Below are 27,279 nucleotides of genomic sequence, written 5' to 3'. Positions count from 1 at the left end.
TCTGTCCAGATGGTGTGGGAAGCTTCACAGATGTGCCCTCACGTAATCTTCTTTATTTGCTTGTCAGCCTAAACATCACATCTGCAGGTCTGTTAGAAATCTCAGACACACCAGACGAGGTGAACTTCCTTCAACAAAGACATAACGCCCATATTCATATTCATATTCATATTCATATTCATATTCATATTCTTGGATGGTTCCCACTTTCATATCTTTACTATAAATATGGAGATGCTTCCGGTGGACAGTTAGCGTAGCGTAGAAATGACAGGTTGTAGTTTTTCAGGGAGTTATGAGCAGGAATATTTCCTGTTTTTGTTCCTCTTCAGTTTCATATGAATTAAACAAACACAATGGGAGTTCATTTAAAAGCATCAGAGGTGCTGGTAATGTTATATTTTGACAGAACGAGTGTTTATGCTTCATATTTAACTGACGGTGAGCGGCATCTCGCTCATCTAACTCAAATGACCATATTTCCTGAAACGTCAAACTGTTCCTTTAAACGTGAGTCTTATTGTGAAAGTTTGAATACTTTAACAGCCCAGCAGATTCTATTTAGATGTTATTTACACCGCTGCCTGCCAAACAGGCATGTGGCTAAATACCAAATCTATACAACCACCGTGAAGTGTGTTCGGAGGCCTTTGAATACGTCTGGACCAGAGTTCAACTCCAGCCCCCACCCCCCCACCCCGGGCCTCTTCCCCGACCTGATTCATTCCTGCTGTGATACAAAGAGCAGCTTAGGCCAGCTGAGGCGAAATCAGGCCCGCTGGAATGTTTTTCATTACTGCTCTGAGTTCGCAACTGCAAAATGTATTAATTATTGTGAGGATGTTGAGGGGCAATAAAACGCTGGATCGCCTGCAGACGTTTAGGTGTATTCATCTCATACACACACACACACACACACACACACACACACACACACACACACACACACACACACACACACACTGTGCCGCCACACCCTTGCTGAAAGCCTATCGCTGCTGGGGAAACACTCCCTGCCCGACATGCCTGTGGGGGGGGCGGAGACTGAATGTGTTCCCATTATTGAGAACAGCGTTACTCATCATTTGTCACGGTGGCCATGTCCTCATAGTTTCAGGAATTTATCATTTATGAGGGAGTTAAGAGGTTAGTTTTGGATGAGTGTAAAATCACACACTTTTTTATTTTAAGCACAATCTTACGCTGAGACACGGGACAGATTGAATATTCTATGTTAATGTGGAATTTCACACCAGCTCACTGAAACTCAGTCCTGGTTTCACTGTGCAGGTTTTTTTTTTTAAGGGGGGGAAGAAGTCTCCTAAAGTCGTCCACAGATGAGATTAGATGAAGATAGTGGGAGGTGTGAAATGTGTAACTGTTCAGGTGATGATGATGATGATGGAGCAAGGTACAGTGAAAGTCAAACGATGAATCACTCATTAACTGAAAGAGAGCAAAGTCCAGTCAGAAGTAGACAACACAGATAAGCCTTCATACTCACCATAAAAGGAAAAGTTTGATGGTTTTTTTTGTCCTAAATTTGTACTTGGATTTAATTTTTAATTTGCGTTGAAAGATTTTTTTTATTTTTTTTCTTCTACCACAGTCGTGAGGGAAAAAAGGGAAAACCCAAGAGGGAACAACACTTATCAGCAAACAAGAGCCTGTAGCTTCAGATATCAGATGGGTCAGCAGATAAAAACCCCGACAGCACAAAGCCTGAGCAGACTTTTGGTTACCTAGGCGATAGGCGGGGTGTGTCACAGCATTTCAACAGTTGGCTGACCTCACTGCCTCGCCCAGGAAAACAAAGACTACACAAACACTGTCCCTGATTTACAGAGAGCAGGAACGTTCTGCGTGGTGCTGACAGAGAGGCAGACGACTTCAGTTTTATATCGTTGTGTAGTTTTTATATCTGTTTCTGCACCTTCAGCACTGGACAATAAAATGTTTTTTTAATGGTCTCATATTTGTAGCTTGTGTTTATCTCGTTGCCTTGTTGAGCGGTGTGTAGATATCAGACATACCAACAGACAAACCCTCATTCAAAGGAAGCCACACCTTTACTTGGAAAGTTGAGAATGCAGTGACTGCATAGTTGTCTGTGATGAGTCGGTATCAGTACGATAGCGTGTAGCTGCAAGCAGAGCCGGCCCACTGAGGCCCGGTCCTGCAGGATCCTGTGCCAGACTGAACCTCGCTGCTCCTCGTGAAGGTGGAGGAGGCATGTTGGGACCTTTTCAACGATGTTGGGTTCAGGTTTTTTGTGCCCGTGCGTAATGATGGTGAATAACACAAAACCTCACAAGTGAGTTCTTTATCTACCGAAGTGCCACAGAGAGAAAAACTGATGAGGAACCTGCAGTGCACAGATTTCCTCCTGCATACAAAACGTCACAGAAAACAAAACCGCCTGCAGGGGCTGCATGCACACACACATCAGTGCACACACACATCAGTGCACACACACATCAGTGCACACACACATCAGTGCACACACACAGTGTGATACTCGGATATGATAATGAAAAGATGAGTAGTGCTCTTTGTAAAACATGGTGTTCATCCTCAGAGGGACAGAGACGCTCATCTTTGAACAAACTGTAACTTCAGCCGTTGAACACCTTCAATTACAGTCTTTGTAACATCAGTCAGGTTGTGCTTGTGATGTTTGAGTGTGAGAACAGGTAAAGGTGATAATTGAAGGGTTTATAACTCTTTGTATGCCAACTCAGCAGCTTCACAATGTGGCTTTCAGCCCCGACTTGTTTTATTGGCAGCAGATACGGGAGATAACGCGTCGCTGCTTGTTTCATGGAAACTCGCTGTGAGCGATGAACAGCTGTCGTACTAAAGAGCCTCCAGGATGGAAGAGTTTCTTTACCTGGTTTCGTTGAGATCCTTGTTTGTGGACTTTGCTGTTTGGAGAGGAACACGCGTGATTCTTGCTGTTCCTGCAAAACATGTACACGCATACAGAATCCTGTAACAGTGAATGCATCGTGCTTTCAGTCATATGTCACATGCAGCTTTTAGAAATGCAGGTTTGCAAGTTCAGTGGGGAAATAAACAGACGGGAGATCTTCTGGACCTCATCCAAGCAGAATCTGTTTTTTGTGTTCGGTCTTGAAATAAGGACTTAAAAAAGAAAACCATGGTTCAAACACAAAACAAATACCAAATGTAGTATTTGAAACACAGTCCATTACTGTTCTGAGACATTTGGGCTATTTCAGAAAATCTATGATTCACATGTGCGTAGTTTTGACATTTCTCCAGAGGTTTGCATGATTTTTCACAAAGCACGGCGGTTGTGCAACCTGCAGCCCGGCTGAAGTCGAACCTGACGAGCAGGTTCCTGCCGGCCGTGCGTCAGCAGCAGGCTGCTCCCACGGCTGCATGGGTGGAGGCCCGGGGTGAAAGGTCACTCGGGCTGCTTGGAATTTCGGACTTCCAGCCGTCTCCCCCTCCGTGAAGCAGAGCCGCTGCCCGTGTTGTGGCGTTCAGGTCAGGGTGGCGGCCGCCCGGTGGGAGGAGCCAACCTCTGAGCCGTCACACTCGGGTGGCAAAAAAAACAACAAAAACAACATGACCGTCTCGTGTGAAGGAGTCGAAACCATGAAGGGAATATTTATGGAATATTCTGAATCCTAACTTTGACTTTTTCTCCGTATATTTACAGGTTCGCTCCATCATTGTTGCTTTGATAACAGGAGACAAAGATGGCAATGCAACGTAAGTCCTTCAGTCATTTATCTCCTATTCATCATTTTAATGAAAAATCTCTTTTAATAATGTCGTGATTTAATTCTGATCGTGTTCCCTGATCTCACTTCATTCTAAAATAGTTTGATAAGAGAGTGTTTAACATTTTGACCTTTCATACTTCCAACTATTGTTTTCATGCTTCTGTATTGAGGTCACTTCCTGAATGTTAAATGACAGCTAAAGGTTCCTTCTTTATAAATAGCTTCCTTTATTTGGAGGAGAAAAATTGAGCGCAAACCTCCTAACAAATCTATTATTAGAGAATATTTGAATAAAGAAAACTGGAAACTGAATGTTTAATAAATCCTTCTGCCCTCCTCGGCAGTGGATGAAGCTGAGAGCGGCTCCATGAAGGTGGCGGGGGTGGCAGCAGACGATGTACGGCCTGGACTCCGGCATCCAGTCCGGAGCCACCACAGTCCGAGATGACGACGGCGAGTACACCACCTCCAAGCAGTACACCGTTACCACGGTGACCACGGAAGGGCCCGGTAAGACGAGGACACGGTCCGACCGGCCGGCACGCTGTGACGCGTCGCTTGTTTTAACCGCTGTCGTCTCGCCTCTCCACAGACCTGGACGCCCAGTACACCATGACCCGAGCCCAGAGAGTGCGGGCCGCCATGTTCCCAGAGACCCTGGAGGGAGGAACCACCATCCTGTCCACTCAGACCGACCCGTCCCAGATGACCAACGTCCAGCGGCTGGCCGAGCCCTCGCAGATGCTGAAGACGGCCATCGTCCATCTGATCAACTACCAGGACGATGCCGAGCTGGCAACACGCGCCGTGCCGGAGCTCACCAAGCTGCTCAATGATGAGGACCAGGTGATGAACACACACACACACACACACACACACACACACACACACACACACACACACACACACACACACACACACACACACAGCCTGAACATCTAACAGCAGCACTGAATTTAGGTCAAATGTACCTTTAGTGATTCATTGACTAGTTAAAATCAAACTATTCCTATAATTAAAAACAGATTTGATAATCCACTACCATATTTTTCGGATTATAAGGCGCACTTAAAATCCTTAAATTTTCTCAAAAATTGACAGTGCGCCTTATAATCCAGCGCGCCTTATGTATGGTTACTTCTTGTGCTTATTGATCGATTTTATGTCGTACAATGCGCTCAAAAATCTGTCGAAATGTGTAAGTACGACTTTGGTAAGCAACGAAGCCGCTCCGCTCAGTGGATATTCGGAGCATTACGGTACGCTGTGTCACGACCTGATCGGCCCGTAACAGGAAAGTAATGTCTAAACTAAAAGTGCATTCATGTGGGGCAGGAGTTTGATTTACTTGTGTTGTTTTGCTTAATGCACCTTATAATCCAGTGCATGTGTGAACATAGACACGTTAATTCACAGTGCGCCTTATAATCCGGTGCGCCTTATAGTCCGAAAAATACGGTCCTTGTTTAAGTCCTTCAGCTTCTCAAATTTTCTCCTCATATTGATTCGATGTCTTCATGAATTTAAAAGTTTGGTTCTTCAGCAGGAATTTACTCAGAATTCAAGAAACATGTTTCATTTACAATGAAAATCATTCTGAGCTTCATAAAATGTAGTAAAAATGTCGTTGGTCACTTTCATACTTATCTAATCATCCCCCCCCCCCCCCCCTCATCAGGTGGTGGTCAGCAAGGCAGCGCAGATCGTCAACCAGCTGACGCGTAAGGAGGCGTCGCGGCGTGCGCTCATGCAGTCGCCTCAGATGGTGGCGGCGGTGGTGCGAGCGATGCAGAACACCAGCGACATGGAGACGGCGAGAGCCACCGCCAGCATCCTCCACAACCTGTCCCACCAGAGGGAGGGCCTGCTCTCCATCTTCAAGTCCGGAGGGATCCCCGCTCTCGTCCGTATGCTCAGGTACTGCGGACCGTACGGCTGTCCAACATGCCGACATCCTGAAGTCATGTTGAGATGTTTTCTGGTGCAACAACTTCTTAGTTGATTTGAGGAGGGAAACACTAGTTTGTACTGATGTCTAATAAATATACAGAAGGAAGCTCAGGAAGAAGGAAACCTCATTGTTTCTCCGACCATCAGTTCAGTTCTCAGGAGTGACACAAAATACATATTTAAAAACGTCATGAGTGACGTTGTCTAACGGGCAGAAGATGTTTCCCTCCCTCAGCTCCCCCATGGAGTCGGTGCTCTTCTACGCCATCACCACCCTCCACAACCTGCTGCTGCACCAGGAGGGAGCCAAGATGGCCGTGCGTCTGGCCGACGGCCTGGGGAAGATGGTCCCGCTGCTGAAGAAGAGCAACCCCAAGTTCCTGGCCATCACCACCGACTGCCTGCAGCTGCTGTCCTACGGCAACCAGGAGAGCAAGGTGTGTGTGTGTGTGTGTGTGTGTGTGGTGTGTGTGTGTGTGTGTGTGTGGGTGTGTTGTTGTGGGTGTGGCCTGTGAACATTGTTCAGGTGCGTGAAGATGAAGGTGTGGTTGTTTGTTGAGTAATGAGTGAGATTAAATGTGTCTGAACAGGTTCATGGCTTTGTTAGGAGTTGTATGAAATGAGCCTGAAGATGATGAAGTTTACTTTGAGTCTTTGTTGAACAGCTGATCATCCTCGCCAACGGGGGTCCCGAAGGTCTCGTTCACATCATGAGAAACTACAACTACGAGAAGCTGCTGTGGACGACGAGCCGCGTGCTGAAAGTCCTGTCGGTGTGCCCCAGCAACAAGCCCGCCATCGTGGAGGCCGGTATGTGATCTATGTTGTCCTGCAGGTGTGTCAGCTGTTTGTCCCGTGAACTGAGTGCAGTAACGTGTGTTCTGCCTGCAGGTGGGATGCAGGCTCTGGGGAAACACCTGACCGGCTCCAGCCAGCGTCTCATGCAGAACTGCCTGTGGACGCTCAGGAACCTGTCGGACGCGGCCACCAAGCAGGTCGGGCTCCTCATTTACTTTCCCCTCCTTCCTCTTCTTAAACATCGCTTTGTTTTCTGTCCCATAATTGTCTTCACGAGGAACTCATGAGCTGGATCTGTGTTTTCCAGGAGGGCATGGACAGCCTGCTGCAGGTTCTGGTCGGCCTGCTCAGCTCGGACGACATCAACATGCTGACTTGCGCCACCGGCATCCTCTCCAACCTCACGTGCAACAACGCCCACAACAAATCTCTGGTCACCCAGAACAACGGCGTGGAGGCGCTGATCCACGCCATCCTGCGCGCCGGCGAGAAGGAGGACGTGACCGAGCCGGCCGTGTGCGCTCTGCGTCACCTGACGTCGCGTCACCAGCAGGCCGAGGTGGCGCAGAACGCCGTGAGGAGACACTACGGCATCCCCGCCATCGTCAAGCTGCTCAACCAGCCGTACTACTGGCCCGTCATCAAGGTACACACACACACACACACACACACACACACACACACAGTGAATAAGATTCAAGGACTGTAAAACAAATACATTGAAGAGTCCAGAGAAAAAGACCTGAACAGATGGACAGATGGACAGATGGACAGAAGAGACGCCAGCTGAGTGTCCATCAGCCTGAAGGAGCATGAAATGCTCATAACAGCAGGAACAGTTGCTTTTACTGGGAAAAAAATCAGCAAGTCATGTTTCTAACGGAGACGAAAGGTTGCTCAGTTGTTGTTTTACTCTCCGACCGTTAAGAGACCTGAATCCTGATCGTGTCTTTGCCTCTTCCCCCTGCAGGCTGTGGTCGGGCTGATCCGTAACCTGGCGCTGTGCCCCGAGAACCAGGCGCCTCTGAGGGATGCAGGAGCGATCCCCCGTCTGGTCAACCTGCTGCTCAAAGCCCACCAGGACGCCCAGAAACACGGCTCGTCCAACCAGCAGACGTACCAGGTAGGTGGTGGGCCGGAGTCCGTGGCGGGGGGGGGGGGGGCTGAAGAGTAACCTTCATCCTTTTCATCTTCCTTCTCAGGACGGAGTGAGGATGGAGGAGATCGTGGAGGGCTGCACGGGAGCGCTGCACATCCTGGCCAGAGATCCCATCAACAGAGCGGAGATCGCCAACCTGCAGACGATTCCTCTGTTCGTTCAGGTAACTGACGGAGACACTGACGGAGACACTGACGGAGACACTGACGGAGACACTGACGGAGACGTGTGTCCTGGTCACCATGGTTCAGGTGTAACTGCTGGTCTTCGTCTGTCCTGCAGCTGCTCTACTCTCCGGTGGACAACGTGAAGCGCGTGGCAGCGGGCGTCCTCTGCGAGCTCGCTCTGGACAAACCGTCGGCCGAGCTCATCGACAGCGAGGGAGCGTCGGCTCCTCTGATGGAGCTGCTGCACTCCAACAACGAGGGAATCGGTACGACGCCGCCGACCGCCTGATGCTGCTCACATTTCACAACTGAAACCTACATTTTAATAACAATGTGATCACATTAAAGGGAGCAGCGTCAAAGTTTGAACTACATGGGCTCAAAATATTGAAATACTTCTTTACAAACTAGTTCATTAGATTTAGCTTGAATCATTTGAATCACTAATATCTGAACATTTGAATGAAAGTTATTTACTTATTTGCTCTTTAATTAGTTAAAAAAAAAAAAAGGGGGGGGGGGAATAAGCATGAAATGTGTGAAATCTGAACTGGATCGACAACAAATGTACATTTTGTGCAGTGAAAAAGAAACAATGAGTTTCCATCAATGAACAGCACAGTTCTGTAAAATGACACTCGTCTACATATGATTATTATATTTGTTAAAAGAAGCTTCCAGTGCAGACTACAGTCACTACACCCCCCCCCCCCCCCACCACCACCCACACCTACAGCACTGACTGCCTCCCCTCCTCCCCCCCACAGCTACGTACGCTGCAGCTGTGCTCTTCCGCATCTCAGAGGACAAGAACTCCGACTACAAGAAGCGCGTCTCAGTGGAGCTCACCCACTCTCTGTTCAAACACGACCCGGCTGCCTGGGAGATGGTGAGTGAGTGTGTGTGTGTGTGTGTGTGTGTGTGTGTGTGTGTGTGTGTGTGTGTGTGTGTGTGTGTGTGTGTGTGTGTGTGTGAGTGAGTGTGTAAATGTGTGTGTGTGAGAGTGTGTGTGGCGCCCTCTGCTGCCAGGACACTGAAACACGCAGGCAGATTTCCTCCTGGATTCCTTTTGTTGCTCTTCTGGTTTTATATCAAACACATCGCAGCTCCGTCATATGATGCTAACAACAGTTGCTATTTACATTCTGTGATGTTAAAAACTGCTGTTTTTATCACGGAATCTTTAACAACTCTTTAAAGGACTATTAATATACTTTCCACATTAAAGTGTTGACATTATTTGACCCCGTGCCCTCTTGTGACCCCTCTGCAGGCCCACAACAGCGTCCCCATGGAGGGACCCTATGCAGATGGTGAGTAACTGGCTGAAATGTGCACATTCAGCACATTCCTGAGCAGCGGGTCACCGCACCATTCAGCATTCAGCGGCTGTCGTGTGTTCGCGGGTCGCCTCCCTGCTGCTGAAATATTACCACCATTTAGTAAAAGATCAAATACATGGTTATTATTGGGATTATTATTATCGTATATTTAAAAAGCAAACTTAAGTCCTGGTTTGCATTATTTCATGTGTCTCCCATTAACTCTCTCCTCTGTTTCCTTTAGTTTTTTTTCCTGCATCTTAACTGTTTTCAGTTTTACATTTAAAAAAAAAAAAAAAAAAAAAAAAAAAAAAAAAATGGCAGCACATTTTTTTTTTTTTTTTCTCAAACAAGTCACATTGGAACAAATACTTTATGCTTCCATGCCTCATTTAGTTTTCTTCTCTCCTCTTCATTATTTCTCAAGTCTGAAAGCTTTCCCCTCCATCCAGCTCCCTCCCGGCGTTTCCTTATCTGTGTTTGCATTTTTCTCTTAATTCCCGTCCTTTTCTTCACTTGCCTTTTTTTCCTTTTATGGCTTTGGTATTTTTCTGTCTTCACTCGGCACAGAGAGACTCTGGTGAGGAAAAAGGGATCAACTGCTTCTCCTGTCTGGTGTTTAGTGTTCCTGAAATGTGTTTTCCAGCAGCGTTTTCTTCTTCCTTCTTCTGTCTTGTTGTTGCCACGAATACAACGGCTGTAAATACGTGACGGTAAATGACATCGTCTGCTGGTCCCGTGTGCAACTAGTAAAATACAAATGTTGTCATGTCTTGCAGAGCTAGATGGTGGTTTCCAAAGTTACGGAGGTTATCCAGCTGACATGCCCTTGGAGGGCATGGATGGAACTATGATGCATGATGAATACGCAGGCAGCATGGCCTACGACAGACAACCGTACCCCGAACATTATTAAAGGTCCGTACATGCTCATGTTAACGAAGCCGGCCAGCGTATGTTGGCAATCTGGTTTTTAAAGTATTTATTATCTGTTCAGAGTTTAATCAGTCGATCTGCTCCATCAGGACCATGTTTGGTTTTTTTCTCTTGTTGCTGTATTCAACAAGTGTATTTAACACATCAGCTACACAGCAAGTTACAAGAGTGGCGATAACATATTTAACAATATAATTATACAATATAATAGAATGAATAACTAAAATTTAAGGAGCTGAAAGATAAATAAATACAAAAAAGTAAATAAACAAAAGTTTTTAAAATAGATTTGGGATCTTTTTGAGATAATAGGTAAAAATAAAAAGGAAATTCATACGTTCTCAGGGATTTCTTTAAAGAATCAACAATAATTTGTTTTATCATTTGTGATTAAAATGTGAGCTCAACTCAACTCAAACCTAAAGAAGGCTGGGAAGCAAAAAATAAAACCTGTTGGGGAATAAACATTATTAACAGCATGTTGTAACATGTTCTGCAGATTTGTGTTGTCATCATAAATTACTTAACATTCAAGAGTAAAGTCTAAGTGTTGTGTTCTCGGCACTAATACAACTCAAAGTTTGACTTTATTTTCAAAAAGCAAAATTTATAGAAAATCTTCCACCTCTCTTTTTTTTTTTTTGTTAATGTGGCCTCAAAACTCAAAACACTCGTATCATCCTGCAGGAATATTAAGTCTCTACCAGCTCTGTGGATTTTCCCTCATTATCTATTTTTTTTAAAGGACAGAGAGAAGAGGAGGCAGAGCAGCTGAAGTGGGACAAAGAAGAAGAGAAGATGGTCATCGGTGGAGATTATTCCGTCTGCTCTCCACCTCGTGTAATATATGCAACTATGGCCGAGTACGGGACTCGTAATCTTAACAGGGCTCAACTTTGTTTTATAGCCTAATTTTGCTGATTATAATGATGACAGTGACGATGCTCGCGGGTTTCTGTTAGAGAGCCTTCTGAGCATGTGTGCATGTGAGTATGTGTGTTTACGCTTTCGGGTGGGTATTCTATGCCAAAGAGATTTTATTTTGTGACGATAATCGTGTAGCTTCCTTTTTCTTTTCTTTCTTTTTTTTTAAGAAAAAGAAACCAAAAAAAAAAAAATTAAAAAAAAAGAGAATAGTAGTTGAAAACACTGCCAGAGGTGGCTCAACGTGCACGGTGCACCTACTCACCGCTCCGCTTTACGCCTTCGTAGCAGACACTACTGTCTTTGCTGTAGTTTTGACACTATATACTGTCGGCTTTCTCCCGCTGTGACTCCAGAGTCAGTACAGAGTTGGTTAACACTTCCTTCTTGTGGCACTAAAACAGTAGCAGAGAACAAACGGGAGGTGGAGGTCTCTGAGAGCGGCGTAGGGCTGCTCCTTATGTAATCAGCTGATGTGTATTAGTAGTCTATCAAGACGGTTGTTTGTTTTTTACGATCCGTTTCTCATCTTTTATAAGTTATTTACTGGGAAAGGTTCACGTTAAACAGGAACATTAACATTGATTTTAAACTGAATTTAACGAGGAGATCGAATGTGAGAACAACACTAATGTGGGTTAAAGCAGATTCACATATTGTCTGATTCATTAGTCAACACGAGATATTACAGTCGGGGATGGCCCTACAGCTGGAGCAAACTACTGACAGGGAACTTTGTCTTTCTACTTAATAAGAGTTTTTACTGAAATTTTGTTTAATAAAAATAAAGTATATATTAAACATGTTGGAGTCTATGGTGTTTTTACACATAATATTTCTTCTGGAAGCTGTTACACCTGTAATCGGTGTTTGAGTCCAAAGACTTCTGCCTAGTTACAAAGCAAAATAAAAAACAATCCATCATTTTCCCTAATTATGGAATTCAATATTATCAGATAGAAAAAAATGGAGTGCTGATGAAGCTTAGAAGTGATTCCCAGATCATAGTTTAGGTTCAAGTTACTGGGTTCAGAAACATTCAAATTAAATTCACTTTCACCTTCAGAAAAAACTGACTTCAGTGGAGAAGATATGAAAATAGACACTTTGGATTTATTTAAACTTTATTATTATTCTCCGTAAACAACTGCATTTTTGGAGGCTTTATCATACTCAAAAACTCGTGAAAGTTGGTACACGCATCTCTCCCGGTGAAATATTTTATATTTTAGTGGAGTTGTGAGTGGGTGTGGCCTAATGGCTAAGGTTTCAGGGTTTGGATTCGCATTGTAAATGCAAACTAAAGTTCAACAAAACAAAAACCCTCATACAAAATATTTAATACAAACTTTTTTTTTCATATTTCGGACAACGTATGTAACAGTGGTTAGAGCAGTTGCCTCAGTGAGAAGTAACTGGGTTCAATTGCCACTTGAAGCATACGTCAGTTCAGAAAAAGGTCATACTCCAAAAAGTGATAAAATAGTCATTTTTGTATATAGTATATAGTTTACAGTATATAGTATATAGTTTACAGTATATAGTATATAGTATAACCAGGGCGATCTGGCTAAGTTTGATGTTTCGTCGTGACACAGGAAGTTGATGTTTAAGGTCAAACGATGCTCCAAACCTCATGAAACTTTGAACATGCGTCGGGCACCAACTCTCATTCGTTTTTAAAGATGTTAAAGTCGCCAAAAAAAGCCGATTTTGTTTTAAGAAGAATAAGGAATAAGATCGAAAAAATGCGGACCCTTGCTTACTGCATGTCGGGGAGCCGGCGGCCCCGACCCGTTGGATCCCCGACATGCAGCGTGCATATCACTGCTTGCAGTTTTAATTTACCTTTCTATCTGTTACCTGCTGAGATTTCATTTTAAAACCACTTCCATCCTTTTGACTCTTTTTTTGGGCAGTTTTGGGAACTTGAGGGTCAAAAAGCAGATCTTGAATTTTGTCCTCTGGTGCTTAAATAAAACCTCATAATCTGAAGTCGACCACAATGACGGCCTCTTAAATACTTATTCAACATTTATCTGATTAATAACAAGTAACATAAACCCTCACATCATATTTCAGCTGGTCAGTGATGAAATTATTTTATGCTTTTGCATAGCGAACCTGTAGTTTTATTCAGTTTACTCATCGTCATGGTTACCACATCTGTAATTTAAAACTTTTAATTAAACTTTTTAATGGCCAGTAACAGTAGATACAACATGCAGACACAATACACACTGTTGTAATAAATGTGAGTGGATGGAAAAGGACCAAAAAATTAATATCTAATAAATAAATAACTAAGATTATTGCTTCGTGTGAGTAAAGAAAGAAGTGTGTGATGCTTTACAACATTTTGAACATTCCTCCATTTGATCCACGTATCTGCTCACTCATCATAATCTAAAAACGCCAGAATCCACCTTTAACACCTTCCTTTTTATACACCAAGTATAAAAAAAATCTAAAATTTCACATTTCACTCAACTCATTCCGCTGAAATCTGTTCACTAATGTAATTTTAGAGAAGGTGGATTTGGGGTTAGGTGTCCTGTGTCCTCATGTTTGTGCCGTTTGATCGCTGCCCACCCGGTTCAGGGCCTAGAACCCCCCCACGCTGAGTTACTGCAGGAGATCCAGGCAGGTGGGAGATCTCTGTCTGTGTCCACTGGTGTTTAGATCACATTATCAAACATGTGCATGGACTGCATGATGTTCTCGTCCTGCATGAAGGAACAAACGGAGGACTTTTACATGATTTCACTAGTTGTGGGTGTTTAGCTGCAGTGTAGAGGATCAGAATTTAAAATGACCTTCTGACACGTCTCCAAGAACTCCTCAATGGTGACGACACCGTCATTGTTCTTGTCCATTTTCTGGAAAAATAAAACACATAATTTCAGATGTTTCATCGCGAAACTTAAACGTACCTTCTGGTGTTTTCTTGTAAACAAAGAAATTTATGTTTACATTCAGTTTTTCTCACTCGTGCGTTTATTTGAGGGCTAAAAAGGCTCATTATGTGAACAACGCTGGATTTAAAATGCCTTTTAAAAGGATCAACTTTGCTTCATGAGGAAATAAATGCATTTCATTTAATTTTGCTCGAGCTGAAGGTTTTACACAAGTTAGAAACTGAATGCAAACATTGTGTGTCCGCCAGAAACCTCCACAGGGTTCCTTTAAACGAGTCACAAACAGCACATGAAACACTGAACCTGCACATTAGTTGGGATTGATATGAAATCCCAACTAATTTAATTTCAAGTAAAGAAATGCAAAAGGAAACATTGACATTATATGTTTGACAGGGTTGGTAGTTTGATCGCCACAGTTCTAAAGTGCCTCTGACACCGACGGACCGAAGAGCACGGAAACACTTCATCCATCAAACCAGAGAGGTGGAAGACATTCACATCGATTCCAACAAACTGCTTTGAGTGTGGAGTTGGTTGGTTTGAGATTCACCTGGAAGAAGCTGTCAACATGTTCCTTTGCTACGCTGTCCTTCATGCAGGGGAACGTGTACTTCCCCATCATGTCGTAGATGGAGTTCATTATATCGGTCATCTCCTGGAACAAACAGAAAGAAGGGAAGAAAGTGAGAAACGCCAGAAAACACAAGCCAGTTCACACCGACGGCGAGCGGTCCGAGCACCTCTCTGGTGATGCAGCCGTCCTTGTTCAGGTCATAAAGATTAAAGGCCCAGTTGAGTTTGTCGGTGATGGAGCCTCTCAAGATGATGGACAGATTTAAAACAAAGTCCTGCAGCCGGGAGAAGAAAAGAGAGGCGTGAGTGAGGTCAAGATTAAGAATGAAACGGGAAAACGACGCAGTATTCAGCAACAGTACGATGTTCTTAATTCTAAGAAATACAACACAAACGTGTTAAAAACACCTTCATCTCACCTCGAAGCTGACCGACCCGTTGTTGTGGGTGTCGAAGGCTTCAAACAGGAAATGTGCGTACGTACTTGAATCTGGAAAAAAAAAAAGAAGAACACAAACCTACGACTCAAATTTGTAATTGTGAGATCAACACATCAAGTTGATTATTACTTTAACTGAATAGAAGAGGAAAATATCGGAGACGTTAGATCTGCAGATGTTTATATAAAAGCTAACAGGGTTTTGAGTTGTGATGTTCAGACATCATTTTACAAAAACAATACATTTGTGCACAAATTATATCATCAGTGACGAACAGAAGAACTGCTTTTGTGAACATTTGACTCCAGATTCAAAGCAGAAGATTTTATGTGAATTTCCCACACTGTCAGTGACAGTGAAGTTACACCAACATATCAAATCTGGCCCTGCTTTTGATTTGCATTTGAAATGTGTCACTTCAATTTCTCTTTGAGAGTTTTTCACAGGTTCTTTAAAGATGATAAAAAAAATTCTCAGCCTTTCAAATTTTAAGTCATGAATCTTATTCGGTCTTTTTTTTTAATCTACATATTTTCCGTCTGAGTGAAGACACGCTGATGATTTCCCTGATGATCCCAGCGTGAAGCCGAGACATCGAGCTGCAGCATTGACGTCATCAACTATCTTTATTGAACACTGTGAAGATGGAGGACACCAGATCTGTTCTTAAAGAGCTCCTGATAGTTTGAAACAATGACCTGATGGGACTCTTTAATATTATTATATCCAGGATCATGTTTGCGGTGGAGGGGAAGGTGTGACGGACCTCCCTGAGGGAAGAACTGGGAGTAGATGCTTTTAAAAGTCTCCTCGTTCACCGCGCCGCTCGGACACTCCTGCAGAAATCAGACAAACAACACACAGATGTTTTCTTTTCAAGTGTTATATATCCATATACGTGGTTACGTGAGAATCAATAATTCCCAGGAATCTTTGACTGACGTTTTTGAATCCCCGGTAGAGGACCTGCAGCTCTTTCTTGTTGAAGTGGGTCTGCTGTACGAGAAGGTCGAGGCCCTCCGGTCTGCAGCACACCGTCGACAGCTCGCCATCTTCATCTATACTTCCTGCAGGAGGGACGGAGACAGAAAGGAAACGGTGAGTCTCCTTGGAGTGCTCTGACAATAGAGGAGAAGAAAAAGAGACAAAGTGAAGGCGTTTTATTTTGTCTGTGACTCAGTTCATCTCTCTGGGAACCCGAGAGGTGACGAAGTGTGTGTGAGGACATTTGCCTTGACTGTCTGAAGAAGTGGAGCCGGAGCGACAGCAGGGCAGCAGTTTGAGGAACCGCTGCTTGATGGTCTTTTTATTGGGCTTGGATGGAGGATTACCTGGAAGCAAGCAATCAGAGCACAGATTAGAAGCAGATAAAGTGGCCCACACAGCTTACAGCATGTCTAAAAAACGTTGGCCGAACCAGACTCCAATACTTGGAATCACTTGTGCATGCGACCTGGAGAGGAAGATGATTTTGCTGAGCTGGCGGTGAACCAGTGACCCTGCGGATGAAAGCTGTTTGGAGAGCAGCCAGTTTGTTTGAGGGCTCCGATGAAGTGACTGAAGTTTGACCCGAGACACAGACGTCAGCGTGACCCGAACATTTGACATCCGTCAGTCTTTATCAGATCTGGGGAGAAATAAAGCTTCTAGTCCTTTATTTAAAAGAGAAGATCGACCGGGCGACTAAACACTCAAATTTAGTTCAGTTCAACATTGAATGAAATTATTGAGTTGAATGTTAAATCATATTGGAGTCAAAGTGTCGGATAATTCTGAGAAAATACGTCAATTTAAAAAGAAAATGTGATTGAATTATTTTTTTTATAAGATTTAAAATGTTGATATAAATCACAACATTATTGCCTGAACTTTTAAAATCAGTTTTTGATGCATTTTAAAGAGTCAGCTGTAAACACAAACATCAGCATGCTAACTTGCGTTAGTTTCACATGTTTTCCACACGGGACACATGTTTACCAGATGTTCCAAGATATGATAACATGTGGAAAATATGTGGCAAAGTTTTTACATGGGAATCTGCACGATCTTCACGTTACGCCATGAAAATGTTCCAAAACTAAATGTTTCCCATGTGCACAATCACGTGTAATCTGGTCACATGAAATTTGTGTTTTCTGTGTGAGGGTGACTTACACAGACTCTATATGAAAGGCTAACTTATTATAGCATGTCATTAGATTTGCAAGTATTTGGTCGTCACCCGAAGTATTGGAAAAATTCCAATTTTGACACGCTGGTGGAAAAGTTATAGGATCATCAAAGTCTGTGTGATTCTGTCAGTTTTACAGGATTCTCTGCAACGAACCAACAACTCGGTCTGTCTGAGTTTCCGGCACAGAAACAGAGACACCAACATGTCATTTAAAATACCTTCAAACTGAATGTGAGTGACATAACTGTCTCAGTGAATACACATTAGATTATGTTTTCAACAGGGACTCCAGTTACCATGACATATGTTCAAATTTTGTAATTCATTACATTTCATTTAGCTGAAATGCAATGTAATGTAATGAATGTTATTACAGCACTAAGTACCTCATACATTTCTAATCTTAGTTATTCAACATCGTTGCAGGTTCCTCTGAACAGGATGTGATGACACAACTTCAGCGGAAAATGAACGACAAAGAAAAAAAAAGTGCACACTCAGCATCCCACTCTGCAGCTGATCCTCTTATTAACTCTTCCTCTGTAACTTGACAGCAGGCCAGTGATGACGAGGCGTCTTCATCACTTTTTTTCTTTCTTGTAAATGAAGATGAACACAACATTATTGTCAGTCTGGAAAAAGCAGAAAGCAATCAAATTATTTCCAATGACAGGTGCCTTTCCAAACATTCGCAGATATTAACTGCCACCAGGGGGCGGTGGTGAGCTAAAGGCAAATTACACTTGACATTAAAAAGCCTGTAAAAAGATGAACGAATGTACAGACAGGCAGCACAATGAGCGTCAGACAGGTGGGAACACCTGTTGGGTGTTTTACAAGTAGAGCTGCTGATCCTCACTCAGACATCCGGCCAGACAACTTCTGACAATAATCAAAAGAAGCTAAACTGTAATATTCAGAAACAAACAAACAGCATCAGCAGTAAAAAAAATTTTTTTTAAAATTAAAAAAAACAAACAAACACAAAAACAGGTCTAACCTTTCATTTCTTCCTTTACAACATTTTGGTGTGTGCATACAGTGACTATAAATAACCATTCATTATTCCTATAATTTAATTCTGTTCAATCACACTAGTTATTATTCTGCCTTTCACTCATTGATTCATTTTACATCCTTCATCCTTCCAGGTTTTATATCACTGTATTTACTGTTCATTTTTTTTATCCCTCAGTAAGTCAAACTATCTTCTCTGAGTGATTATATAAGCAGTTACACCTTTAAGTGAACTTATCGTGAACGTCGGAGTCCGTGGACACTGAGGATATATCCATCAAACTATCAAACACAGCAGCTGTGAGACCGTGGAAACACAAACAGAGCTTTATAGAACCTGGAACTCAGGCAGCACAACAAACAGCTCAGGGTTTTCATGCAGGAGATGATAATTGTATTAAAAACAGAAACAAAATGAATGAATACAATTTTCTGTTTTTAGGATATTGGTCAAAAATACTTTGTAAGTTGTCATGATTCTGTCTTTTACTTTACTTTGAAATCCCTCACCTCTTGTGTCTATTTTGTTTTAGCTCTTGACTTTGAGGGTTTTTGTTCACCACTTCTTGTGCTCACCTGTGTGTCATTTTCCCATCAGTACTGTGTATATTTAGTTCTTCTGAAAGAAACCAGATGCAGCATGAATGCTTCGCCTCTGTAATGACTAAGTTATGAGTTTAAAAGTGAAGGCAGGGAAATTATCCTGAAAACAGCCTGCAGGGTTAAACCCAACAAAAACAGGAAGGCAGGTTGTTCTTAGAGAGGACGCAGCTTCTACGTGTCTGGCTCAGCTTGTGTGAGTTATAAAAGTTCATTAACAAATAGCTGGACACCATAAAAAGATGTATTTTGCTCATAAGGATACAATATGAGCAAAAGCATTTGACAGGACTTTATAAAGTATGAAGCAACCATTTAACTGATGGGAAGCGCAGAATGAACGCTGAACATCTGAGTTTCTGCCGAGTTGTTGATGAACAACATTTATTTCTGCTCCTGTTGACGTTTCTGAGAATCCAGCAGCCTTTTCTCAGTTCTCAGACCCTCTGGTGACTTTGATCGTGTGCATCAATTTGAAGAAATGCAGCTGTGTGAGGCAGATCAACACTCTTCCTCCTCCTCATCATCATCATCATGAACACATTTAAAGGCTCGTTCATCCGCTGCTGCAAACGCTCCATCTGAGACGGACTGATGACGGAGGGAAGGGAGAGAAATCTGAAAAAAGACCTTCAATTATTCTGAACTATAACTTTGTACTTATGGTGGATCTATATGTTCTCTGAGACGCATGTGTCTATTTCATGCATAATCACTGATTTGACTTGTTTTTTCACAGCGGTTTCATTAATTCATTTCCATGAACAGTTCTCACCAGAACTCCTCCGAGTTTCCAGAGAAATCCCTGACCTCCGTGTTTTCCACAGCGATACGAGACAGAAAACTCACTGCTCAAAAGTTCATTTTTCATCCTGACCGTAAGCTAACAGTAAGAAAAGTTAGCAGGGAAGAAGTAAAGAAGAGTAAATGGGGAAACCTTTGTTGAATATGGACACTAACAATCCAAAGTAAAAGAATTTAAAGTAGAAAATCAAATACTTGGTAGAAATTCTGCTGAAGACGTAACTTAAACCCAAACATTCCTCCGCCCTGGTCGGCATTTCGTGTTTCCTTTGGAGGGTCACGACAGCTTAAGGAGGGTCACGCAGCACTAAATGAACATTTGTAAGCTAACGTTGCCGGGGCAACAGCCTCCGTGCTTACAATAATCCCTCTGAAGGACGCGGTTCAGATTATAGATGCCCATTTCAATAAAAAAAAAACATCAATGTACTCTCACAAACATGTTTAAATTCAGACACTCTTCCACGGCTGATGACATCATGAGCCTCCCGGTGATTATATCAGTTCATCTGATCTCAGACAGACGCAGCCGTCACCTCGCCGGGGTCACTTTTTGTTTTTTTGTTACACAACGCTGATCTAAATACGCTGATCCATGTCGGCGAAGCCAAAACCTTTGAGGAGCTTTTAGGTTGAAGTCAGCCATGTAACAAAGTTATATAAAGGTTAAGTTCATGGGATCATTGTGATGCTTTCGTGTTCTACTAAGATGTCTGAAAGTATGAGAGGGTTGTAAACTTTCTCATGCAAACATATAAAAAAGACCAAAAAAACAAGCTTGTTCCATCCATAAATTCTTCGACGATGTGCACAGGCGGCCGTCACAACACTGAGGACAAAATAAGTTTGGAGACCCTGAAACAAGACGAGAAAGTCGATGCCGAAAACCCAAAATATGGAGACCAGTGTTACGGCACAATGTGTAATACACCTGCCAGTCCACCAGAGGGCGGGGCGTCAGTGTAACGGTTCCACATCACCATGGAGGTCACGTGACGAAGGTCAAGTGATCCAGGCAATTTTACAAAGTACAAAAGAGCTAAAACCCATAAAGGGAGTTTGGGGACGTTTAGATGAAAAGAAAACTTTCACCCATCAGATCAGGTTTGAGTCCACGAGACATTTAAAGAAATCTTTTCCTGACGTTAGCCAAGTACTTTTCATTTGAGTGTAGCTAAAACCACAAGGATCGACCAACCCAACACCTGTCGTCACCCATCAAACATCCGAGTACCTCAGCGCTCTGCTCAGACGGCCGAGTACGACACCTTCTAGCAGGAAGCCTCAGCAAGGTGAGCGAGTGGAGAACCTCTGAGGTCATCGGGGGCTCGTACCCGGTAGGTAGTACGAGCTGGTACGCCCACCGCCGCCTTCGTACCTGCTCCACCTGAGCATCAACACCGTTCCTTCTCCACCACGTGGAGAACCGTGACACTGACAACCGTTTCTTCTGGCGGGTTTTATTTCTCACTTTGTTCCACCTGTAGAGACTGAAATCACACTCGTAAATACTTTATATCTCATTTATTTAACCCATAAAAAACACTTTGGTGCAAAAAGATTTGTTTCAACACGTTGGTTTCTTGTATGGATTAAACAAACTGAAAATATCTCCAGCGGTGCAGATTGTGTCGCCTTCAGACAGAAACTGTCTTCAGTCTTTATGCTAAGCTAACCGGCTGCTGGCAGCACCTTCGTATTTTCTTTCCTTTTAAAAGCTTCTTACGTGACAGCGTGGTTGATCATCACTGCAGCGCTGTGCAGAAAGTGCTGACTGGACAAAGATCCACTGTATCTGGAATACATGAACACAGGAGCGGACAACATGCTGGACAGTAAAGACCATTTCGTCTGGATGGTTTTTAGACGGCTGATAAATCTTTTAAATGCACTTTAAGGGACTTTTTCCATCGGTTATTGGTTCCTTCATGAAACGCTGTGAGCAGGAGAGCTCGACAGAAACAACCCGGTTGAACGGTGAACGGCCGCCGTTGTTTCCCTCTTTAATGAAACGCTTTGTTTGGACCTCCGTGTTCGTGCACCTGTTCACTGTTTGGTTAACCTGCTGCTGAATACAGAGCTCAGCGGCCATTGTTCCAGCAACAACTACCAGTTATTAAATAAACCTCCATCCTCCCTCCCTCCCTCCCTCCTCCCTCCCTCCATCCTCCATCCCTCCATCCTCCCTCCCTCCATCCCTCCCTCCTCCATCCCTCCATCCTCCCTCCCTCCCTCCTCCATCCCTCCATCCTCCCTCCATCCATCCTCCCTCCCTCCATCCCTCCCTCCTCCCTCCCTCCATCCTCCCTCCCTCCCTCCTCCATCCCTCCATCCATCCTCCCTCCCTCCCTCCCTCCATCCTCCCTCCCTCCCTCCTCCATCCCTCCATCCATCCTCCCTCCCTCCATCCCTCCATCCTCCCTCCCTCCCTCCCTCCATCCCTCCATCCTCCCTCCCTCCCTCCTCCATCCCTCCATCCATCCTCCCTCCCTCCCTCCTCCATCCCTCCATCCATCCTCCCTCCCTCCCTCCTCCATCCCTCAATCCATCCTCCCTCCCTCCATCCCTCCATCCTCCCTCCCTCCATCCTCCATCCCTCCATCCATCCTCCCTCCCTCCCTCCCTCCATCCTCCCTCCCTCCCTCCTCCATCCCTCCATCCATCCTCCCTCCCTCCATCCCTCCATCCTCCCTCCCTCCCTCCTCCATCCCTCCATCCTCCCTCCCTCCCTCCTCCATCCCTCCATCCATCCTCCCTCCCTCCATCCCTCCATCCATCCTCCCTCCCTCCATCCCTCCATCCTCCCTCCCTCCATCCTCCATCCCTCCATCCTCCCTCCCTCCATCCCTCCATCCTCCCTCCTCCATCCTCCATCCTCCATCCCTCCATCCTCCATCCCTCCATCCTCCATCCTCCCTCCCTCCCTCCCTCCTCCATCCCTCCATCCTCCCTCCGTCCCTCCTCCATCCCTCCATCCATCCTCCCTCCCTCCATCCTCCATCCCTCCATCCTCCCTCCCTCCATCCCTCCATCCTCCATCCTCCATCCTCCATCCTCCATCCTCCCTCCCTCCCTCCCTCCTCCATCCCTCCATCCATCCTCCCTCCCTCCATCCTCCATCCCTCCTCCATCCCTCCATCCTCCCTCCCTCCATCCTCCCTCCCTCCATCCTCTGTCCCTCCCTCCATCCCTTCATCCTCCCTCCCTCCATCCTCCGTCCCTCCCTCCATCCTCCATCCCTCCCTCCCTCCCTCCATCCTCCCTCCCATCCATCCATCCTCCCTCCCTCCATCCATCCTCTCTCCATCTTCCATCCCTCCATCCTCCCTCCCTCCATCCTCCCTCCCTCCATACTCCCTCCCTTCATCCTCCATCCCTCCATCCTCCATCCTCCATCCTCCCTCCCTCCCTCCATCCTCCATCCCTCCATCCTCCATCCTCCATCCCTCCATCCTCCATCCTCCATCCTCCCTCCCTTCATCCTCCATCCTCCTTCCCTCCATCATCCCTCCCTCCATCCTCCCTCCTCCCTCCTCCCTCCCTCCATCCTCCCTCCCTCCCTCTCTCCATCCCTCCATCCTCCATCCTCCCTCCCTCCATCCCTCCATCCTCCCTCCTCCATCCTCCACCTGTCCATTTACAATACAGTAGTTCAGAAACGTCCTGAAAACAACTCATGCTGCTCTGTGTCAAATATTAAAAGGGTTATTTTTACACATCTGTTTAGTTATTTTTAAAGGGGAGGACTATTTCAGGAAGTTGACAAACCAGCCTGAAACAAAGAGAGATGTGTGTGTGTGTGTGTGTGTGTGTGTGTGTGTGTGTGTGTGTGTGTGTCATGAGGAAGATAAAACTCTGATAAATTGGTGCTCTCTGATCTGATTAAAGTACAAACACACCCTGACAGGTGTAATTTCAGGCGACAGGACTATTTTCCGGTTTTCTCTCTCCTCTCCTGCAGAACTGATCCGTGTGGTTGTTTGAACTAAATCCTCCCTGATAGCAGCACTCCACTGATTATTGGGACTTTAATAAAATTGTTCTTTTTTTTTTTCTCTTTGTGGAGCTCATTAACTTTGAAGTGTTGTTTTCTCTCATTTGGTACATTTGTTCATCTCCTCTGAGAAAAACACGTAAAACCACCAAAGGCATCGACATCCTGTTATTATGGGGCTTCAACTCAGGATTATTTTCACCATTGATCCCTGTTACAGTTTTTAATCATTTAATCTAAAAAATGTCAGAAAGATTATTTACAACAATGTCCATGAGGAGGGAGCAGAGCCTGATTCAATGAGGTTAAGAAATGATGTAAATAAAGAATATTTTTCTTTTCTTTGCCAAGATTCTTAAATGATGAATCACAATTGTTGCCGATTAATCTTCTGTCAATCAGTTAATTGATTAATTGATCAATGGCAGCCTGCAGCTGTTTTCAGCTCAAGTTACAGCTATCAAACTACAGAGTAACATTTTGTTTCTCTTAAAATCCTTATTTAGATGCAAATGAAACATTCAGTCCTTCATGAGATGATGCCTTTAGATGTGAAAGCTTACTCATACTGAAACATCTTGCAGCTCCTTCACAAGGATCCAATCACGGTTTCAACTAATTTTACAGAAGTTTTTTTTTTAAAAATCTTCAATTTGCAGCCTAGAAACAATCAGGACATGATGATGCCAAACTTTTACAGCTTTTTTTTCCATATTATTTTTCAAATCAGTCGGCAGGGAAACCATGTAAAGTTCATTTTGAGGTAAAATACCTGAAATATCAAACTGTGAATCAAAAAACACATTTTCATCAGCTGATTGTACTCACTCACTGCTGTGTATTAAAATCCCTAAAGTCCAATATAATGAATCAAGGAGCAATGAAAGCAAACTTTCATCCGTGAATGTTGTGACAGGAGATTGAAACCAAAGAAATCCATCAATAACACACATCAAAAAGAGGCATGATGTAAAACCCACCTGTGAGAGGGTCGTACGATCTGTCCAGCTCTCTGGAGTCCGACAGACTCTGGTCCTGACTCCTGGACTTCATCGTGTGTCCCGGTCCTCAGCGGAGCCTGCAGGACGTGTGCGTGCGTCGGAGCCGCAGTTCATCTACGACTTCTGCGCCTCGGTTCCGCTTCGCATGTCACTTTTCCTCGAGCACCGGTCCGCGCGCGCTGCAGACAGATGAGGGACAGAGAAGTCTGTCTCTCTCTGCGTGTCTCCAAACTGTAAAACTCCGTAGTCCCCCCGCGTGCAGCAGCAGTTTGAGGCGCTTCTGTGGTTCAAATGAGGCGACGATGCAGTTGACTTTAGTTTCCTGATGGTGCAAGCAAACAAATGAGTCTGCATCTGTCCGAGGTGAGAGATTGACAGGGGGAGGGGTAGCGGGGGGGGGGGGGGGGTAAGATATCTGCTGATCTGGATGGTCTCACCTTGAAGAAGATCAATACTCTGTCAGCTCCACAGTTCATATTTCCCAAGGACTAACTTTAGTGAATGACACCATAATGACTTGTGGAAAAAATGTATTGACTTTGTATTTCATGAGAGAAGTTGAATGGGAGTCTATGGAACCAGCTCCTAGTGGCACTCTGGGGTATTGCAGTTGAACTTTTCAGACCAGAAAGCTGTGTCCAGTCTTCCTATCGTCTACGTGTCAGAGAGGAGGTGGGATGGAGGTGTTGGACAGCCAGATGAGTCTGTGACAAAGCGACATGGATTTCTTTTAAGTAACATAAAGAAAGTAACTTATATAACAAAAGTAACTTATTTTAACCTGAACAATAATCTTTTCTCTCTGTGTTTGTCTTTTTTCTGGAATCTGAGTCTGTAATAAAGTTTAGAAATCTAAATTTTCCTAATGTACGTTCTGCTGCAGCGGACTGACGGGTGAATTATACGCTCTGGTTTGGTACCAGGCTGTTTTCATATTCTGGAAGATTTATTTTTCTTCATCTTCCAAATAAAGAAAACTCAAAACCTGAAGTTGCAAAGCTGGCAGTTTCATTAAAAACAGAGCAGAAAGGCAGACTCTGTAAAAACCTGTGAAAACCTCGGTTCAGCTCAAGATTACTGCAGAGATGTTGCGTGAGAAAGTTTTTGACAAAGCAGCTAAAAAGATGTTCTCACATGCAGAGTGGATTAGTGAGTTGACTTTGTCCCTACAGTTCCAGTTCAGAGCCCACATGTAGACTTCTACTGATGCTCAGCTCTTTTAAAGATCAAATTATTAGTGAACAAAATCTCGTCCATGTACACAACACAGGCTGCATCTGCCTTTAAATTAAATTTGAGATGTAATTGGAGAAAAGGGAAAATCTTTTTGCAGCTAGAATCATACTTGTTGGGGATCAACAGTGTGGTGAAGCTTTTTAAGGACAGGCAGAGTGATGAGGGATTATTATGTCTGCTGTCAGAAGACTGACGGACAAGAGTGGAAATACCTATCAGCTGCTGAAAAAAGAAAAAAAGAAACAAAGCTGGATAAAGAAAAACGGCAAATGAGGACAGAAAGAGAGGCCTGGTTAAGTAAGAAAATATCAGAGAGGGATGATGCATTCAAAGACGAGGCTGAAGCAAATCTTTAACCGAGAGAAGGAAAACAAGCAGAAAGAGAAACAGAGGAAGACGGAGGGAACACAGCGGAGAGGTATTTGAATATATTATGTGCTTTGGGACTGTTAAATCTCAGTATTGATGGTGTTTATCTCCCACAGGGGTTTACGGAGAAGTCTAGCACCACTGCAGGCTGCAAAGTGGAGCTGACAGATAACCAATAATGAGCTCTGATTGATGCCTGAAGTTATGCATGTTAGTGTGGAGCAAGGACACGCACACACACACACACACACACACACACACATACACATACACACACACATACACACACACACACACACACACACACACACCACAGATTATGTCAGTTAATATACTCGTCCAATATACTGTATAACCAAAATATAAAAACCGGAGGATTTGGAATAGATTCATGTCAGAGGATTGAGATCAACCATTTCAGAAAGATCACCAAAAACCCCGTAAACACTTTCAGGAAAACACACAGAAGCAAATGAGGACGCTTTCCTCAGCGCAGTGGAACGTTAAAGCACTTCATTACCTCACATGTTCATTAGAGACGTTGCTTCAGCACTCACAGCTTTAACTGAGAAGAACAGAAGTTATCATGAACAGTAACGTCTCTGCACACAACGACTCATCAATGAAGACGTCTTCAGTCTTAAAAGTTACAGGAAGTCATTCATGAGAAGAATGACGCGTTCAAGGTCAGACGTTAAAGTCGACTACTGGAACTCCCTCGGTTATGAAGTGCTCTGTTCTGTTACATACATCCTTCATCTCTACCAGACTGCACATAAAAGTGGACGTAGTGTCCACTACCGTGTCCGTGTCTGAAAATTTAAAACAATGCAGAAGTGTAATACCACTGCAGGCCACTAGGGCTCCAAAACCTTCTGACGAGACGCTACAGATAATGAGAACACTGTTCACCATTTTCAACCACATCCATCAGCACCAGTGAATCCAACCATGTGTGATTACTTCTTATTTACTGCCACTAACAGATTAAACATTTCTCCCACGACGGTTTAATTCAATCCGTTGAGCTGCTCTTAGTGGATATAAAGATATCACGGTGACTTCTTCATCCCTCAGTTGTTTTTTTCAAGCAGTAAACATACATGAATATGTGACTTCGTCAGGTGGACAGAAACCCCA

General features: G+C 44.1%; 2 protein-coding genes across 2 annotated transcripts in view; one reads left to right on the top strand and one right to left on the bottom strand.

Annotated features, from left to right (window-relative positions):
• jupa (junction plakoglobin a) overlaps positions 1-11,816 on the top strand; it is an 18,677-nt gene extending 6,861 nt beyond the window's left edge. Inside the window, 16 exon segments of the mRNA XM_069139712.1 lie at positions 3,689-3,741; positions 4,100-4,134; positions 4,136-4,265; positions 4,348-4,601; positions 5,434-5,672; positions 5,941-6,142; positions 6,371-6,515; positions 6,597-6,700; positions 6,811-7,149; positions 7,474-7,626; positions 7,706-7,825; positions 7,945-8,095; positions 8,597-8,718; positions 9,103-9,142; positions 9,931-10,069; positions 10,833-11,816. Of these exon segments, the coding sequence (XP_068995813.1) occupies positions 3,729-3,741; positions 4,100-4,134; positions 4,136-4,265; positions 4,348-4,601; positions 5,434-5,672; positions 5,941-6,142; positions 6,371-6,515; positions 6,597-6,700; positions 6,811-7,149; positions 7,474-7,626; positions 7,706-7,825; positions 7,945-8,095; positions 8,597-8,718; positions 9,103-9,142; positions 9,931-10,067 (2,184 nt within the window). The 5' untranslated portion in view covers positions 3,689-3,728 and the 3' untranslated portion in view covers positions 10,068-10,069; positions 10,833-11,816.
• A 342-nt stretch (positions 11,817-12,158) lies between these two features.
• On the bottom strand, positions 12,159-25,023 carry LOC138192364 (A-type potassium channel modulatory protein KCNIP2-like). The gene is made up of 10 exons (XM_069139713.1): positions 24,972-25,023; positions 24,514-24,856; positions 16,178-16,276; positions 15,888-16,012; positions 15,712-15,781; positions 14,925-14,995; positions 14,673-14,780; positions 14,483-14,587; positions 13,828-13,890; positions 12,159-13,737 (listed from the first exon to the last, which is right to left on the bottom strand). Exons 2-10 carry the CDS (start codon positions 24,584-24,586, stop codon positions 13,690-13,692), a joined length of 762 nt encoding a protein of 253 aa, XP_068995814.1. The 5' UTR covers positions 24,587-24,856; positions 24,972-25,023; the 3' UTR covers positions 12,159-13,689.
• Between the last annotated feature and the right edge of the window lie 2,256 nt (positions 25,024-27,279).

This window comes from Embiotoca jacksoni, unplaced genomic scaffold, assembly GCF_022577435.1.
Source record: "Embiotoca jacksoni isolate LCO1_2020_lvr unplaced genomic scaffold, fEmbJac1.0.p SCAF_85, whole genome shotgun sequence".
In the NCBI taxonomy this organism is placed as follows: Eukaryota; Metazoa; Chordata; class Actinopteri; family Embiotocidae; genus Embiotoca; species Embiotoca jacksoni.
Note: the sequence above shows the minus strand (reverse complement) of the source record. Positions and strands in the feature narration are given on the sequence as shown.

What these genes read in the sequence shown, in the direction of transcription:
- LOC138192364 (XM_069139713.1), bottom strand. Translation starts at nt 24,586, where the DNA reads ATGAAGTCCAGGAGTCAGGACCAGAGTCTGTCGGACTCCAGAGAGCTG. An exon ending in CACTTCTTCAGACAGTCAAG is followed by an intron (nt 16,013 to 16,177) that starts GCAAATGTCCTC and finishes TCCCTCCTGCAG; the next exon opens with GAAGTATAGATGAAGATGGC. An exon ending in ATGTTGACAGCTTCTTCCAG is followed by an intron (nt 13,891 to 14,482) that starts GTGAATCTCAAA and finishes TTATTTTTCCAG; the next exon opens with AAAATGGACAAGAACAATGA.